The 19,500-nt window shown below is 44.3% G+C and overlaps 1 protein-coding gene across 2 annotated transcripts in view; it reads right to left on the reverse strand.

Annotated features, from left to right (window-relative positions):
* Positions 1–19,500, reverse strand: part of runx2b (RUNX family transcription factor 2b) — a 40,752-nt gene that overhangs the window by 20,768 nt on the left and 484 nt on the right. The window contains exons 1-2 of one of the 2 annotated variants that reach the window (XM_069714233.1): positions 2,573–2,868; positions 1,107–1,369 (exon numbers count right to left, since the gene is read on the reverse strand). In XM_069714233.1, coding sequence (XP_069570334.1) covers positions 1,107–1,307 — 201 coding nt within the window. In that variant the 5' untranslated portion in view covers positions 1,308–1,369; positions 2,573–2,868. Of the gene's footprint in view, positions 1–1,106; positions 1,370–2,572; positions 2,869–19,500 lie in introns of those variants that run through there. The other variant, XM_069714232.1, reaches the window with a different exon arrangement.

Genomic DNA, 19,500 nt, shown 5'->3' on the forward strand with positions numbered 1-19,500 from the left:
AGACAAAAGTGCAGGGGCCTCGTGTTATCATTTAGATTCTTGGACGCAGATAAAAGAGGATGAGTAGGCCGACAGAGCTGCGATAATTACAGAGTCGTAGTAATAGGAATGGTTAAATAACACTTCAATTTTTATAAAGTGTCACATTTGATTTGGAGCCAGAGTTACAGCTACAAATTTTCTCTTTGATTCAGACTTTAAATAATATCTGTCATGTTAATAAGGCCTTTCCTGTGAAACATCATGGGAGCAAAAACCACGTTGAGGCTTCAAAAGTGCCTACAGAGGCCAAAAAGAATAACTCTCAGGTTTTATTTAAAAATAAATTTTTCTGTGCATTTCAGCTTATTTAAAGCCCAGTCAAACTCAACTGTGACAACAAATTAAAAGAATTTAGCATGATCATTACAGCAGTGATTAAAACAGAGGTAAATGTAAATTACATAACATGCTGTTATATTTGTTTAATAGGTCTGGTATTTTAAAATAACATCTACAAGAAATAAAACTGAATTTATCAACATCAATACAATGTTGTCTTTGTTGCTATGGGGAGACGTTTTAAATAAACAAATGTTACAGTAAAAAAAAAAAAAAAGCATCCCATTTTCTGATGTTTGGAAATAATTAAAATGTTGCTATATTAACAAAATTTCGGAAGAAAACAATGTAAACATGTGATTCGTTTTTTTAAAACATGTTGACACATTTGAACTTATATTTACACGACCACATGGACAATTTTCTTTAATTTATGTCTTTAAAATTATTTTCTGACTACAATTTGTTTTTAATGTAAAATTATTAACTTTATGCATGTTAATAAAGCCTGAAATATGTCATTGGTAATACATTTTCCATAAGTCCAGGTGATAAATAGTCTCGTGGGACATAAGGGGGGGAAAAGTTCGAAATTCACGGCATCTAACAATATGAAATTAATTCCCGATGTCTTTCAAGAAAAAAAAAAAAATCATCCGTTCACTCTTTTTAAAATACAATTTTCCGCTTCATTTCATGGTTGTTTGTCTTACAGTGAACTCCGGGATCATTCTGCGGCTTTTACACCTTTTAATTTAGCAGCACATCTCTGAGTCGGAACTCACCTTGAAGGCGACAGGCAGCGTTTTGTTGCACCGCCAGTGGGAGGGCAGGACCGAGCACAGAAAGTTGGGGCTGTCGGTCCGGACAAGCTCGGCCGGGTGGTCGGCAATGATCTCGGCCATGCTGCGGTTTTCGTGGGGACGCAGTCTTGGCACCGCCGCCGCCGCGTCCGGCTGCCCGGCAGGAGAGCTCACATCGTTCATCTTCCCTGGGACCGGCTGGAGGCTACTGGACGGCGGACTGAACCTCCGACTGGCGCTGGGATCTACGGGAATTCGCATCACAACAGCGCGGATTATCAGAAAAGGCACCAAAGGCTCTCCAGCTCCCCCGCTCTCTCTTCCTCTCTCACACACTCAGGGAGAAACTCGGAGCGTGCGCCGCTGCTCGCTGAGCCTCAGCGCGCCTGCCAATGGAAAATGGGACTCGGTGAGCGCACACCGCGTTTCAAAACTCTCTCCACTACAAACTTCAGCGGGCGCCTTCAAACGACATAAAACATACTTCTCCGGCAAGAAAAACAAGCCTTGAAAACTTGATGATGTTTTAAATGACAAGCTCTTTTTTTTTTTTCAAACTTCTCGGGGGAAGAGTCCATGTGCCATAACGCAGGCGTAGTTGCTCGTGTGTGGATATAAATAACATCAAATAAATGTCCGAGCGTGTAAAAGGCTATACAATTACAAAAAAAGCAGGACTAAAATGGAACAGTCGACCCAGATGCTCAAAAAACTTTTTTTTTTTTTGTCTGTCTTCCTTTAGTGAGAAGTCAAAGCGCTGCTCCAGGTGCGTCATTGAAGTCTTTGTGCCAAACTGAAAGGCGCTCTGGAAGCCCGCAGGCTATGTACACACAAAAACGTTTTCAAAGTCAAAGGGGTAAGCTTTAACAATACTTAATGGAGCTATTTATAATCCCACGACGCCTGCACATTGTACATATTTTTCTGTAAAATCTTCCGGCCGAGGCGCAGGTTTTTGTATATGGGGTTAAAAAAGGTTGATGAAGTCGGAAAGAAAGAAAAAAAGAAAAAGAAAAAAATAATCATCGCCGGTGAGATGAAGGCGGCGGAAAAATGAATCCCGTTTTTGTAGCCGTAAATGCGGTTAGTGTTTGGAGGCCGGGGTTTCCCGTGCTCAGGCTTTTTGTGGTTTATATAGCTCGAGCGCCCAGCAATTATTGCGCTGATGCGACTCCAACACGTGGTGTCTGGAGTCAGATCCATTCCCTCCGCCATAATCTATCACGCCTATATAGAGCGCCGGACAGCTCTCCGTGTAATGTCTATACCTTCGCGAAGCACACCAGGGGCCACGTCTCGCGCCTTTCTATCTGTCTCTATCCACACTTTCAGAGTTTTTACACACACACACACACACACACACACACACACACACACACACACACACACACACACACACACACACACACGCACACGCACACACGCACACAGCCTAAAGTACAACATACCGACATATTACCGCTGCCCCGGACCGTCCGTGCGCTCCCAACTCTGAAGGTGGTCATTTCCAGTCAGCAACACGCGCGAGTCCATCAGAGCGTGTTGCGTTACCACTATGTCCTGATAATGTGCGGCTCACAGGAGAGTTGGAAGGGAAGCCCAAGCCCGGGTGAGAAGCTGCACTCCGTACGGTAGGAGTGAGTGAGTCACCGGAGAGCGGTGAGTCAGGTAGAGGCGCAGGAGTAGAGTTTCACTCGGTCGCAGGGGAGAGCTGTTGTGCAGGTGTACAGGTATTCTACTTTACACGGGCTTTAATTTATGTTCATCCAACCATGTGGCTGTCATGCGAACCGACTGCCCGTTTAGGAGAGTCATTTATGTTCAATTCAACTTCACCAGTTTGTGCCTCATGCTGTTAAAATGCCCTGCTGTTCCATTCCAAATAAATAAAAACCGAAATATGAGTTCCTGGATCATTTTCACTGTGTAATTACGCACAACTTACTGTATGCCTATTTCAAAAATAACAGTGGTGGAGTACGCACATGAGATACAACACTTGCATTTTATTATACTTCCATTTCATTTTTACTTTTACTACTTTTATACATTTCAGAGGGAAATATTGTACATTTACTTGGCACCTGGATTTACTTGTTACTTTTCAGATTAATATTTTACACACAAAACCTATAAAATAACTATATAACATATAATAGGTTGATATAGATTAATCTATTCAACGGTATGTAAAATAGCTCAAATTAGCTCCACCTCCCCCAAATAAAACAATAAGATGCTGCCATACACGAGTGGATCTGCAATAATAATTGAGCATCAGTGGAACCCTCAGAGGGCCAATTTTTTACTTTTGATCATCTTTGTACATTTTGTTGATAACACATAAGTACTTTTTTGTTTTTTTTTGTTTAATTAATTGCTATTTATTTTTGAATCCGAAATACTACTGCAAAATAATATTTAACTTTGAAATGATACATGTTTGAAAGCATGGAAAAAACAAGAACCAACAAATCAATTTTGAACAAAATATTGTTTTAAAAATAATTAGTGGCATCTTTCCACTCCTTTGCAAACGTCATACTATTATATATATAAAAAAAAAACATATCAAATGAAAAAAAAAAAAAAACTATATTTCATGCAATATATATATATATATATATTCCGTGAAGATGCAGCACTGAAAGCAGGCAGAGAGAAGGCCCACCTCGCCTGCCCCTCTTCTGTCTACTGTAGAGGGCATCATCTACCCTCTGTGAGATGCCATATCTCAGCAGTCTCTCATCACCCCCCCCCCCTTCTCTTCCCTGATTACCCATCAGTCTCCCAATGAGACTTTTTTTTGGTTTTTTTTCTTTGAGTGCCACATCACACAGCAGCATGTGTATTGCCACTCTGTGTTCCTTTTCCGTTGCTCCCAAACAGGCTTTTATTGCAGCGAGTCTTTAAGACAAAGGTCTTTGATACTCCAGGCCTGTTTCTAAATAAATGGGACGACAGGGAGGCACAGCTGTCGGGGTTATTTGGATCCTGCCGGGGCTTTTGTAGCTTGTATTTATGTTGTAAACTTGAATCTAGTTTTATATATTTTCACAAACAAATTTCTGTGTCGAGACAAAAAAAAAAAAAGAAGTTTTTTTCACTGCAGCACACAGCCGGAGCACTTGAAATAACTGGACTTCTTGTGTTTCACAAGTAAGGATGTATGTGTGTGTGTGTATGTGCACATACGTACACGGCTGAGCCTGTGTGTGAGTGGGAGGATGTGGGAGGGATATATCTCTCTCTCTATATATATATATATATATATATATATAGAGAGAGAGATATATATATATCTCTCTCTATATATATATAAAGTTTGAAAAGCACTGACACGCATCTGGCACCTCGTCATGTGGATGGAGGGGTGGGGGGCAGAGGAGTGATTGAGTTACACTTCCCTTCCTTGTGCCCCAAACACCAGAAATATGGTTCACATTGTCCGACATTCTCAAAGATCAACTAACAATTCATGGATGGATAAATGCGAATAGTAGTAATTAAATCTGTAATAGCGATAAACATGGCCTTGCAGGAACCGTAGAGCCGGTTATTCCAGCAGAGTTAAGTTTCAGCTCCGATAATTTCTTTTTCTTTCTTTTCTTTTTTTTTTTTTTTCTCATCGCTGACTACATGTGCAGTAATGTGGAAAACATCCTACATGTTGTAGTGGAATTTAATTTAGGAAATGTTCGGGATGAAATAACAACCTCTGAGTCAATTTCATGCCATCATCTCAATCAGCCTTATTACTTTTAATTTGGACTCAAATTTGAGATGGAATTGAACTTCAGACCCGTCTCCTTGTTTCATTTATAAGTAAAAGACCCTTTTAAAAGTACATTATATGACTTCTCTTAAGGCAAACCAATCAGGTCTAAATTTGGATCTGCTGCAGTCTGTTATTGTCCCGTCAGAGGCACCATATTTTCCCGGCTCAACCCCAGGCCCCCCTCCGCACCCCCCCCCCTTCTCCCTCCCACCCCCTTTCACCTAGTCGTGACTTAAACCCTGACAAGCTCGGCTCATCAAAGGAGTGTTTGTCCCATCTGACTCCGCTTTGCTTCTCAACTGCACATCCAGCATCTGTCTTCCAGCTTCCCTGTACAGGATACGATCCACATTTATACAGTAAGGCCTTGCCTGTCTGGCTCTCCTGTCATTCAGAGGTTTTGGGTGAACTCAAGTTTAAAAATCCCACCGTTTGATGTGAGGGAGACAGCAGAGAAGGCGTTAATGTGCCCGTGTGTGCCGTTCGATCAAAAGCGCCACTTCTCCGCTCCAGTGTCGCCGATTTTATTCCAAATTATCTTTTGATTAAATGCGAACGCTGGAACGGTGGACTTGTGGGATATTTGAGCGATCCTGCTTAGTATTAACAGATTTAACGTGATGTAGTAATGAATCTAGCATAAAGCTGTTTAGCTGTTCGGTGGGTCTGCAGCTCGCCTGGTGCACAGCTGCATCGTCTCTCTCGGCTCTGGTATTATTCATCTACTGTGTTACACTGGCTCGGAGTCATTGCACAGTAGGAGAAGTCACTAACAGTGAAGAACCACAGTATACCACATTGAGCAGGATGTGCGCTTTATGATTTATGGTAATACAGTATTTCTGCCGCTCAGTTTCAATTATTTGTTTTCAATAAAAATCGAACTCAGCTGACGTTCTCCGGCTAATTTTCCTGTCGAGATATCAAGCGTGTAATAAAAAGTTTCTGTTCTCGTTCCCACTTGGAATGACAAAGGCTGTGTGAACCGCTAATATGTGCGCACACCCCCGCTGCCTGTGATGTTGTCAGCAAACTAACCATGCGAAATCCTGCCCTGTGTGTCTGTGAACTTTACATCTCTCTCGCTCTGTGACATTCACAGAGAGACGGAGAACGAAGAGGCCACGTCTAACTCACTAGGGAAGATGACAGGACAAAACCAACGACACGGGCTCGTGCAAATACACTCCCTTTAACTCCTATAGAAAAACAATAATGTCCGTCTCTCAGTACAACTCTTCCTCGCGCTCGCTCTCCTTCTCACAAGCATCTACTGTACTCTCACCATTCAGGAGGAAAAGTACAGCCACTTAAGGCTCAGGATTAAGGCTCCATTTCACAGTGGTGCATTTTTCAAGACACTTAATTATAGCTTTCTAGAGGAGCGCAGTGACGAGGCCCGGGCTTTTTCAGCTCTAACGGGATGTTTCCATGTTTGGCGGGCCACCGGCCGAACGGCTTGCCAGCAAAACCAATCAGCGAGCCCACCAGGCTGCACGGGCGGCTAACCAGGCCGAAAAGATGCGGCCCGCTCTAGCAAAATCAGCCACAACCGTCCTGGAGGAGGACAGAGGCATGTAGCCGCAATGCTAGCTTTGCCGGTCAGCGAGCCAGCTAGCCATGCGGAGGAGGAGGATGACGACGGGCAGAAACTTTACTCCTCGTGTGACCTCACCGGCTCACGACTGATCCCAGATCACAGCTAAGCCCTTAATGACTGTTTGTGACCGAGCACCGTGACATCACGTGAACTGTTGGGACGGGGACGGCACGTTCTGCGGTGTGTTTGTGTGTTTGTTTGTGTGTGTGTGTGTGTGTGTGTTTATGTGTGCGTGTCCCTATGCAACTATAGTCACAGACTGCAACCCAAGTTGTATCAGATGCTGAGATGGCTGCAGCGGCCGTGCGTACCGAGTTTAATATGTACATAGTGTTTTGACGCGAGATGCCGAAAGAGGGTCTGATATTTCACTCGGTTTTTGAAATGGCAGTGAGCAGCATGGAAAGAGATGGAGACATGGAGGGGGCGGCTGCTCACGGCTTGTGGTAGGAGGGTAAGGAGGGAGGGGGGAGGTGGAGGGAGGGAGGGAGGAGGGGTATAAAGACAATTTCCTCTCTGCTCTTATTGCTCTGACTGTCTGCCGCCTACCGCCTTCATGGAGGTCCCTAATTGAGATCACTTGTACTTAAAAATAGGAACAAAAAAGGAACTTCTGTGGGCTGGGAGATGGAGAGGAGAAAATAAAGCGGTAATATGTGACGAAGGCTGCCATTAAAGAGTCCCAATGATAGATCTGAGCGAGTGGGGCGCACGGAGCTGAGAACTCCATCTGGGTCTGCCAGGGAACCTTCAGATGTTGACGTGTCACACACCACCTGCTGTCACTGCGCTAAAACGGTTCGGGTGCGAGGGTATATTTGTAGGGTTTCTCTGTGTGTGTGTGTGTGTGTGTGTGTGTGTGTGTGTGTGTGTGTGTGTGCGTGCGTGTTACTCTTTGATGGGGTAGGGTGACAGTGCCCGGGGCTGAGGCCAGAAACATGCCATTAAGGAGGAGTTCAGTTTTTCCACTTTTGTATGCGAGCGTGTTTGCATGGATTTCACAGTTTGTCTTCACATAGCTGCAACAGAATATCTTTAAAGCCATTAGGCATATCAGGCTACCCCTCTCCACGCAGCTTTTGTGTCATTAGCTATGCTATTATTAGTCCTTCACTTTATTTCAGCCGTCCCACCAATCAAAACCATTGGCGGTGCAGACTCGGTCCCTGAATGTCCCTAAAGCGGTGCTGGTTTTCCCTTCAAACCATCTATCAGTCAATCAGGGCCAATCGTGCTATTAATCAAACAATGAGCCCGGCTCCGTGGAGACCAGTTTGAAGGATTGGCTTGAAGGAAACGCAGCGTATCCAGGAGTGGTACCGGACCACGGCTGGGAACAGGAACCCCGTAAAGAGCGTTTTTCTTGGACCGAGACCCTCTGTAGGTGCTAAAGACAATACAGACACTCGGGCTAGGCCAACATTCCACTTTACACTTTCCCCCTTCCTCTGTGTATTTCACTGGTCTACTTCCCCTCTGCAAACTAGCCGGCTAGTATCAAAATATTTATAGTACATCTGCAAGACATGCTGTTCTCATGTATCCAGGACCGTTTAGCCCTGTGTTCATTATGCGAGGTAAAACTAATACCAGATTTACACGGGGATATTTCTCTCTGTTCTCCCTGTCCGGGCAGTACGACCCAGGATGATTTATGTGAGGCGAGGACGCACAGGCGAGATAGATAGAGTGACTGCATGGGCAAGAGGCAAAAAAAAAAAAAAAAAAAAAAAAAAAGGCAGCGGCCCAGACGAGCGCTCGCAGGGGGGCTATCGGCTATCGCTCGCCCGTTTCCACTCATCCAGTGTCAAGACTGGAAGGACGGGCAGCGGCTGAAAAACCGGAGAGGAAAAGGAAGGAGACAGGAGGCAAGGATGATGTATGTATGTATGTATGTATGTATGTATGTATATGCACGGAGGCAGGGTGGAGGAATGTCCAGGTGCACCGGGTCCAAATCGAAATAAGGAGGTGGAGAAGAGTGCCAGATGGAGGAGGTAAAATAATAATAAAAAAATAAAAAAAAGTCAGTCACGGATGCCCAATTGCACGCAGACATAAACATTTAACCAGAGACAGAGCAAACCCACACCTGGAAATGTCCCATATACATTTTTTTTGTTGTGGAGCGTTTAAAATGTGTATTAAATATACCATTTGTTTTGCTTGGCTATCATCACAGAATGGGTATCGTGAATGGACTTTTACAGCCCGTGTAGGAAAGCTTACTTGACGAAGCCGTGGCATTGCTTTACTGCTTCATTTCTGGGGGGTCACGAACATCAAAACTGTCAGTCAGTTAAGTGAGTATGTTCAGCGTTGAGACAACAGCCAATCAGATAAACACAAAATGAAAAAAATGAAAGTGCTGGGCGAGCAGTGCGAGCAGCCACCGCGCTCGGCGTGCGTCGAGCAACTCTGGATCGCACTCCCTCTTTCTCTCTTTCTCCTTTTCCTGATCTCTTCCCTGATCACAGTCCAGCTCGGAGCAGCTCCAAAACACTGAGCCTGAACTCTGCAACCTGGAGCCATACGTACTCGTTTGAATTCCAAACCGTTCAGACGTCAAATATGGCCCCAGGAAGTCTTGGCTTGTGAACGCTCTGAGAGGCCCTACGTATAGCATCTGATGCCGAATGAGTTAAAAGAATCAAATCGAGAGCGCCACAGCTGATGCAGCTCACCCAGAGATCAGCCTAAAACCGTAATCCTATAATTACACTGTGCCTATTAGGCCACTGGTCAGAAGTGACTCACAACAAGGTCGGGGTGTGGAGAGAAAGAGGCAGACGGGATGGAGTTCACATTCATAGCTCCAAGCCTGAGATGTCCTCAGACAAAATCAAATCCAGTCGTCTTTGGAAAAGAGGCTCGTGACAGAAAGCGTCATCAAAGTTGAGGGAAAACGGGATTTCACCGAAGATAAATGCCTGATTATGCGACTTCTGACCCTGCGTTTTACACACGCACGCACGCACGCACTCACACACACACACACACACACACACACACACACACACACACACACACACACACACACACACACACACACACACACACACACACACACACACACACACACACACACACACACACACACACACACACACACTCAGAATTGACTGGTTATTTCAGGACAGGGCCTTTTCATGTCGGGTGTGCTCTGCCCCTCACTGAGACTCAGATGACTCCAGATTCATAGAGCGTCAATGGAGTCCTGAACGGAGGAGACTCATCGACTGCCGGGTCCCACGGGGAACATCAATTACGTTGTGAAACGCTGTCCTTCAAACACAATCTATTCTGTGGTGTTGCATTATGGCAAAGCTGAGAATTTGAACGTCACACATAGAAGAAAAAAAAAAATCCCTCTTTGGCAACGAGGGACGTTAGGATGTGGTCTCCGGCTGACAATTAAATTGTCCGCTCGGAATACGCTGTCGCTCTGGAAGCACCAGATTTATGGCGAATAATTTTGCGAGAACTGATCATCTTAAATATTATAAATGCATTTTATGATGTCGTAGATCACTCCGATGTGTTCTTGCATCCTCGAGGGACTCAAATCTGTCCCCAGTAGTTGCAGAACTCATTTAGAGACAATTAAAGAAGCTCTATACAATCCAACCTCCCCATCACTGAAATATGGTTTAAAAATCACAACATAAATGCTCTTTTTGCATCGTTCCCGCAAATATTTGACGCCTTACAAACCACCGCTCCTCACCGTCTGGCTCCCCGAACCATCTTTCAGGCGACACAAACTCACTTCAGCCAGTAAAAAACCTCTGTATCGTAAAACGGATATACAGGGTTAAAAGCTGTAAACATTAAGCCTGTGTTTACATTGCGAGGCGTTCTTTTTCATCAGTAATAGTCTCACACTGTGAGCCCGATGATTGGGTAATATTTATTATGGGCCCTTGGGGTGTGCTTCCCTCTCAGTCTCTCTTATGTCTATAAAACCTTCTTTACCCTCAGCTCAACTGTGCAGCACAGACAAGCTCCCATTAGAAGCTGATTGTATATGTGCTTTTCAAGTGTGCCTCTATAGTGCCTTTAATGTGCATACTAGGTCATGTGCATATGTGCGCATATGCATGTGGGTGTGTATGTACGGTATATGAGTGTGTGTGTGTGTGTGTGTGTGTGTGTGTGTGTGTGTGTGTGTGTGTGTGTGTGTGTGTGTGTGTGTGTGTGTGTGTGTGTGTCGCAATAAACGGGCTGGCTCGGAGACTTTGGTTAACCAGACTATAATTTGGAGGCCCGGTGAAGACTCCCAGCAGCCTCGCACTGTTTGTTTACCAGAGAGACCGACTCTACTGTTTCTGCTGCATCTGCAGGGTCTTGCAGGGAAAGGGCGTGTGCATCTGTCTGGCTCTGTGTGTGCATGCAGAGTGTGGAGGTGTACTCCTGGGTGTAATGAAGAATTCATGTGAAAGTGACATTTAGGTGAAGCATTACAAAGATCTATGAACTTTCCTAAATTAGCATGTTTTCTATTTTTTTTTTTTTTTTTTTTTTTAAGGAAACAGTGCGAAGCTAAAGCTAAAGAACATCCCTCGTTGCCCTATTTTCCTCCTACATCTTTAAGCTACAGTAAATCAAGGCTATAATATACACACGGTACCCTTTCCAGACAGAAATGGTAGCTTTGTCATAAATAAGAAAACAGAAACAGCCCAACTTGACAAAAAAGAAAAGAAAAGAAAAAACCCTCGCTTTAAAAAGTGTTTGTCAGCAAAAAATGACTGCTATTTTTGTTTGTGCTGAGAGTAATTCTCCCGAGACCGAACTGCTCGCTCTCTGTCCCAATTGGCCTTTTTTTTTTTTTCTTTCTCCCCCCCCCCTCCTCTTCCTCCTAAGCAGGAATAAAAAGAAAACAATGCGATTCAAAAGACCGGAGCTCCCAGCCTGTCATTTAGCTGTAACTTTGAATTGTTGCTGCTCTGTGTGAGCTGTTTTCTTTCACACACACAGACAGAATTGTTGCAGCATCCTAAAATTCCATCACGAGAGGGGAAGAAAGACAAGAGGAGGAGGAGGAGGAGGAGAGGAACTTTCAAAATATCACACTAATAAAATATTCCTGCTCCTCTGGGATCCTCCTTTGCTCATTCAGCATCGGGAGAAGTGAAGTGGAAAAAGGCCCGTTATTGTCCAAAAAAAAAAAAAAAAAAAAAAAAGGAGGACGAGAAAAGAGAGAGAGACCTATTTCCTCTGGGGAAAGACACGAAATAGAATGAGCAACAGTTGAAAGGGGGAAACTTTTAACTGCGACAACAAAATGAACTACAGACGACTGTAAGAGAGCAGCTGTCTGGGTGAGTGACAGGATTCAACTCCAGACTGAAAGCGTGCGGCAGTGAGGATCAGACGATGTGTATGTATAGAGACTTTGATCAGACGGCGCTGCTTGTCGGAGCGGCGTGATTGGATTGAACGTGTGTAAACTGGAACAGCTCGGGGATCGACATGGAAAGAAAAAAAAACGACAGCCGAGTTCTCCAGAGATGTCGGCCCCGGTGACAGGAAAGCACTTTGAAACGAGCTGAAATGTAACGTCGGGGATTTTGCAGTTTTGTAACATTGCTGTATGAGCAGAAATCGTTCAAAACTTTTTTTTTTTTCCACAAACAAGAGTCATGCCGACAATTTGCAGCAGAAGTGTAAGACAAAAAGTGGAACCGCTTAATATGAGCCACCTATTCAGCATTTATAAGTAGATTAACACTTAATGAAAGATTTATGATGCACTACAATATGTTGTTATAAATATAAGAAAATGAAATGTTTCTTATGTATCTGTCAACAACGACGGCTCCTTCTAGTGAGGTGCTTAAACACTATCATACTTACGTGCAAGTCTCGCTCTAATAACATTTAACACACATTAATTTATTATTTAAATATGTCTCCTTCAGTCTCATAGATGAACTCTGTCAAGGCCAAGAGGTACAACGCAAATTTCCCTGACAAATTACAAAAAGTAATCCTTGACTTAAATTTTTGTTGTCGTTGCTGTTCAAGGTCAAGAATGAACCTTCCAAGTTGACACGTCTTCATTTGTGGTTACCTCTATCGTATCCTGCGTATTTACGACCTGTTTTCATCCCCGGGGTAACAAACAATGCCGTTTTATCACAGCTAACGGGCGTCTCAGAGATTCGCACAAAGTCTGAAGGCACCAGAACCCCACATGGTTAAGTTGAGGAAAAGATCACGGTTTGGGTTAAATGTGACGCAGTCGTCATTTGTCTGGGTTTTGGTGCAAAGGACAAAGATCTTGGTTGGTTTGAAATAAGTCGTGTTACGCATATTCATGCAAGTTACTTCACAATCGTTGCTTAAGTAACTGACTGTTCGTTACTTTAAAGTAATCCACATTGAATCCACATTAAATTGACGTTTGTTCAATTTAACCACCTTAAACCGGCTCTTCACTTCGTCGCTCTTTCTGCGACCCGGGTGGTCGCGACGTCGAAGGCCAGCTCGAGCGTTTCTCTCCGACACTGACGTCTCTGACAAAACGGCAGTATTCGAGGCCCCGAGGATATCAACGGTCAGGGATTCAAGGTGTTGCGGGGAGAAGTTATAATTGTTGTCAAACATATTTACTACCAACAAAACTGTCGGCATGTCTGCGTAGAGCCACATCACCGTGTCCTCCTAAATATTTTACAATCCTTATAAATGCTGCAGAGGGCCGTTAAAGTAAAGCATCAGCACGTGACCTTCTAAATTAGTTCGTTCTCATCCCCATTTCTCTTCATGCTTCTTTCTTCTCTTTCTCTCTGCTCCTTCCTCCTCTCTGGAGGCCACTTTACAAATGAGAGCAACCTTTTCTAGCTTCCCCTCTTCTCCCCGGAGACTTGTCAATATCAGCTACACACACTATTCGAAGTTCAAAGACCAAGCATCCCCCTACGCCCCTCCCACCCCCCCTTTGTGTCTCTGGGGCATATTTAATTTCAGTGTCTCTGCACACACTTGAATGGGTCACCAGGCGCGCTTGTGTGTGTGTGTGCGTGTGTGTGTGTGCGTGCCACAGGTGGTGCAGCGCTGGTGACTCTGATTATTGTGGTGACTAAAGCATCGCCGCCCCATCATGTTTGTCATCGCCCTGTTCCTGGGAGCGTGGGTGGGAGGGGAAGGATGGCGGGAGGACTTGAAGGGGACAGAGAAGAAGGCAGGAAAGGGAAGAATGGAGGCAGAGGAGGGTAGATGATGGTAAATGGCCACCCCCGCAGTGCCATATGGGAGGTGGTTTAAAAAGAGTCAGTTTTGTGTTGCTCTTACTGGATAAGTGCAAACCGATCCGTCTCTTTGTATCATATCTCCGTCTCACTTGCTCTTTTCCTTCTTTTAATGTTTCTTTCTCTCTAATTTCCTCACATTATATTCTCTAACATGACAGAATACGCACGCAGCCCCCTCTCTTGCGCGCACGCACGCACGCACGCACGCACGCACGCACGCACACACACACACACACACACACACACACACACATTCAGAGTTGTCAGAGCACCATGAAAGGCTTGTGTGGGCGTTGCTGAGTGGGTGGGCTCTCTGATTTTCAGGTGTATTTGATCTGTTGTGTTCACACCTCAGCGCTGGCAGGACGCCCACTGTGTGGGCAGGTAATTTGAGCAAATTAGGAGATGGGGCCTGTGTGCCATTAATGACACCCCATACCCTCCACTGCACGTCCAGCTATTGTTCCCCTCCCCTGCACACACACCTTTCTTTTCTTCCGCTCCCGACTCGCCCCGGTCCCATCTGCGCCTCCTGCTCCACACCCACCGTCGGTCCCTCTGAAGGGAGCAGTGTGTGGAATGCACACACACGGACACACACACACACACACACACACACACACACACACACACACACACACACACACACACACACACACACACACACACACACACACACACACACACACACACACACACACAGTACACATGGGGGCAGCAGGAGGAGGGGATTGGTTCCAGGTGCCAGTTTGAGTGAGAGCATTAATCAAATGGACAGATCTTCCTGTCACAGACACCTTATATATATATACACACACACACACACACACACACACACACACACACACACACACACACACACACACACACACACACACACACACACACAGAACTAGACTCTTTACACTCATTTCAACCAGTCATTACTCTGTGACAATGCTACACACCAAAGTCCCATTTAAAAAAAAAATTAAAAAAAGGCCAAATTCTCCACTGGTGCTTTTTTGAATGTGTGCTGAGTGATAAATGATCGTGACTTGAGAGAAAGTGAGCGTCGATGCCAGCGTCTGAGGGCGCGTTGTAACAAGGTGTACTTATCCCCTCACACAGCTCCACTGATGTGTTGCCAAGCTATTGATCACAGTCAGACTTTGATGCCCCTTTAACTCATCTTGTTTCACCGCCGCCTTCAAAAAATGGAGCCCAGTCCGGCTGCTGCGATGTTTACACTGCAGCACATTATGTGTTACATCATGTAAATAATCAGAACTGCTCTAAAAAATACGTCCAACCATCGCTGCTCTTTTCCTGAACTGCTGGAAAGTAGGGTTTTATGTTTGGGAGTCCGGCCTGAGTCAGAGGGGATACCGCATTCCTTTAAGATTAAACTAACAAGGCGAAAAACCTGCCCTTTTCTCCAGCGTGAGGCAGAACAGGTAAAGCCTTGTGTAGGTGCCGCGGCCGTGCTCTCGCTCACATCGTTTTACACGCCGAACCCAAACTTCCAGAGGGCTCGACACTCCATATTTCCCCCTTATAGAAACACGGCTGCAGCCGTTTCGCAGGAAGGGCGACGGGAACGTTGGAACAATGCTGCTCAGCTTTCCTGTGGTTTGACTTTGCTATATCAGCTCTGCTTAAAGACATCTTCTAACTTAAACAACTGAAATAAAGCATGAATAAATAGAAAAGCGAGCCCATGAACCGGGTTATAATACTGGTGTTCTGTTTCATTACGGTGAACCGCTTCCAAGATAGACCAATTTTCAAAGTGTTAGGTAGTTACTTCCTCTCTGAGGGCTTATATCGGATAACGGTAATTCGCCCAGCATGATGCTATTGAAATGCATGATGGGCTGCAGGATCTTGTTAAGTGTGAAAATAGCACAGCGCTGCATTAAAAGCTTCACTGCAACGGCATTAAGCTACCTGGCAATTATGGTGCATTCAAACATCACTGCTATGCGTAGCATGCACTTCCAGGGCGATCCAAAACACACACACACACACACACACACACACCAATTTGGCTTTTATTTCGCGCAAACACTGTCAAGATATTCACTGATTTTAGAATAAATTTAGCCTGATTAGAAAGAGAAGATCTAAGCACCCACAGCAGAGAACAAACAGGCTTCATAGCTCCTTTGATAAAATTGATGTGAGTCTATTAGTAACACTTTAAACAAGCAGAACGCAACAGTGAGCACAATCAACTGGCAGGTTGTCTTATCATAATAGTGTAATTATCCCCACAGCTACTGAAATATGAAGGATAAAACAACACCGAGCCCCTGTGAGTATTTACACTCAATTCTCCCATTTGTTGTTGTAGTCTCCATTTTACAGCCATAAGTGTAATCTCACTCGATTCAACAACTTTTTGGGACAGAAGAGAAGCCGGTATTGTACGGGAGTCAGTAGTTCTCAGTTGGATGGGGCAGCAAAGTGCATCAGTTTACGGGAAAGATGCCACACTAATGTTATACTACAGATCTTAGGGAAACAGCTCCAACATTGTAATGTCATATAAATATGACTTGTTTCCCAGAAAACAAGAGAAACCAGAAATTGATTATTTTAACATTCAACACTTAAAACTTATAAAAAAAAAAAATACAAAAAAACTTTCAGCTTCCACATCAACATTAAAATCACAGGTCACAGTGCTCCCGAGACTCTCTCATTTAGACTTTAATAACTGCCTGCAGCTTATTTTTGGCCACAATTAACCCACCATTCACTTCCAGTACAGTTAAGTGAAATCGCAGACCAATTAATCTATCTTTGATTAAACCCTGATCACATTAACACTCCCCACCTCCCTGATTGCCCTCAGGAGTCACGTAGACGAATGGGAACCACCAGCGCTAATAAGTCCTAATAGCTGGCGCAGCCTCGCAAACACAACCAGCACCATTTTCCTCCATCAATACGACCCTGCTGGGATTAAATAACATGTTTGCCTCAGAGGTACAATTAAGCGATGCTAAATAGAGTTCCTTTGAGCTGGGAGTTAAGGGAAGAGTCTTCTCTGCACAGTAGCAGCCAGTGAAGAGCTCTCACTTTTTTTTTTTTTTTTTTTTTTTCCCCACTGGCATTTTCAAATTACCTATTGATGAGTGGGCTTCACGTCTCTCGCGCCGGCTGGGGGGGGGGGGAGGGAAGGAAAGGATGTCTGGTTTACTTTTAAGATGTCTCCAAGAAGCAGGCCCTGTGGTTAGATCTAAGGCAACACTTATGCAACAGAAGCTGCCTTTCTCAAATACATATACGGTTTCCCTGCAAATTATCTGAGATTTTCTTTTGGGGAAAGTTTTCCGCTCGGAGTCTTCAGATATTTACCCTCATCGTCCCGCTTCTCTTTTGATCGTGTTGATTTGGGTCTCTCTGTGTAAGCATTTCTTTTTTCTTTTCCTCTACTGTGACTGCACAACTTTACTGAACGATAATTGCTCCCATGACTTAATTGTCTATATGTAATTAAGTTTGTAATAGAGAAAAGAGGCACTTAAATGTTCCCCAGAGAGGCATGGTGGTTGAGTGGGTGCCACACATGTTGAAGATTACTTTGCCCTCTCCATCTGATCTGCCAGTATGAGGAGTTATAAAAAAAAAAAAAAAAAAAAAAATAGATTTGAAGCAATTAAATGAAAAAAATTGCTTGATGTAAATGCCAAGACAAATTTTAATGAGCCCCCTTTTCTCAATTTGGAATATTTGCCCGCTCCCTCAAGTCACTTTAATTTATCGCTGGGATTTCTACGCTCAGTTCTAAATTAAAAATGTCCTTAATAAACACAAGTATACGGACGGAACGGAGCAATGTGGCTTTCTAACTAGCAAAACAATATTTTGTAGGTCTCAGCAAACTGGCTGACGCCGGACAAAATGATCCAGGAGAAACATGGCAGCAGGAGAACTTCAAGAAAATATGTAAAATCAACAAAAGGCAACACTTGAGCTCAGTTTTATTATGTTTCTGTGCACCGAGTGGATTTAAACTGAGAGGAAAACACAGCTGAGACTTACATCTTTCAGTTAAGATAAAGAGAACTGTATTTATGTATTAAAATCTTCATATTGAATGATATATTGAAGGTAAATGTGAGTTTATTGAACTCAACTTCAATCAAACTCAGATCCTTTCTGTCTGACCAAAGCAAAAATATTCAGGACGCCAATCCTGATTTTTGCCAGTTCTGACACAGCGCTGTACACGACATTTATTTATCCAGAATTATAAATACAACAGAAGGAGCTGGTGGTCTTGCAAAATCACACTGCGCTGTCAAGGGGACTTTTTGTGGTTGTACTGACAGATTTACTGCCCAGATGTTCATAAACAGGGGCAACAGCAACGAGGCGCGGAGCAGTTATCAGTCAGCGATGCTTTATGAGAATTGATCTGCGGCTATCTCCCCTCTGAGCGTCTCTACCTGAACATCTGTGCACATCTGCTCTTCTCTCTCTCTCTCTCTGTCTCTTCCCCTGTCTGCCTCTACTAGCAGCATGCTTTCAATTTCCTGTGGCGGTCGTTCCTCTCCTCTCCTCTCCTCTCCTCCGCTCTCGTTCTCCCGCTCTCCGACCCCCGGCGCACACCGAGAGGTCAGGGGGTTAACGTGGTAATAGGTGGTGGTGATTGGTCGGAGACGCTCCCTCTCTTTCCAGCTTTCAGAGCGCATTAGGAGCCACCGTGCTTCTGTGCCGGAGCCGGGGGGAGCCCAGAACAGCTGCGTCTGACCACGGAGCGACTTCTTAAAAACATCTTTTAAACATTTGATTTGGACAAGAGGAGCGGAGGCTGTGGACCGGAGCGGGGGAGTGGGGGAGGAGGGAGGGGGGAGAGAGAGGAGGGAGGGGGTTGTCTATTAACCTGAGTCCGTCTATTTCTTGTGTCGCGCGCGGGGGGGGGGGGGGGACTGAAAATGTTTGTTTGAATTTGAGACATTCATCTGGTAAACCTAAAACATCATTTATTTGGCTGATGAAATTAGGCTGTGTAAAGAAGCTGTCACAACACAACGCATCAAAACCCAAAACAGAGGCCGCAGAACTGCAGCATGCAGGATGGCCTTCACAGGTAGTTGGAAATCATTAGGTTGTCACGGCTACTGTTCACACGTCTCATATATTTTGGTCCTATTTCCTATAGATCCACTTCAGGAAGCAAGGAGGAATTGGACTAAGACAGAAAAATAAATATGAAAAGTAAATTGAACTTAAATATGCAATATTTCGATGAGAAGAAACTGCAAATCAAGAGTTTATTGTACAGAAGAAAACATATTTTGTGTTTTTTTTAGTGTTAGCAGAGAAGCAATAAATCAGAAGCAACTGATTGTTTTAAGTTTAAATGAACCATTACAGACTTAAGTTATGAATTCATAGGATGAGAGTGGATCAACTTCTTGTTCAATCTGGATTTATGTCTGTGGGTTAAAGGCTCCCTGGAGGCTGCAGAAATCAACACTGATTAATTAATGACAGCAGCGCGACCGAACAATTTCAGGAAGCGATTACAGAGTTTTCTTGGCAAACTAATCGATACTTCTTGTCGATGCTCAATAAGAGACACCCAGCGCAGTCATACACAGCCCAGTAAATCCCCACATCTTGTTTCAATGCTCCACTGTAAACGCTCCGCTGCAGCGTCTGTTTACGTCTGTCAAAAATATCACCCGTGCTTTTGTTTTTGGTTCCGCAATGGCATCGCTTTGTAAATCTATGGGCTTGTTG

The sequence above is a fragment of the Brachyistius frenatus genome, unplaced genomic scaffold (genome assembly GCF_029030835.1).
Source record: "Brachyistius frenatus isolate BFR_SWC_R1_liver_20210118 unplaced genomic scaffold, ASM2903083v1 Contig_128, whole genome shotgun sequence".
NCBI lineage: Eukaryota > Metazoa > Chordata > Actinopteri > Embiotocidae > Brachyistius > Brachyistius frenatus.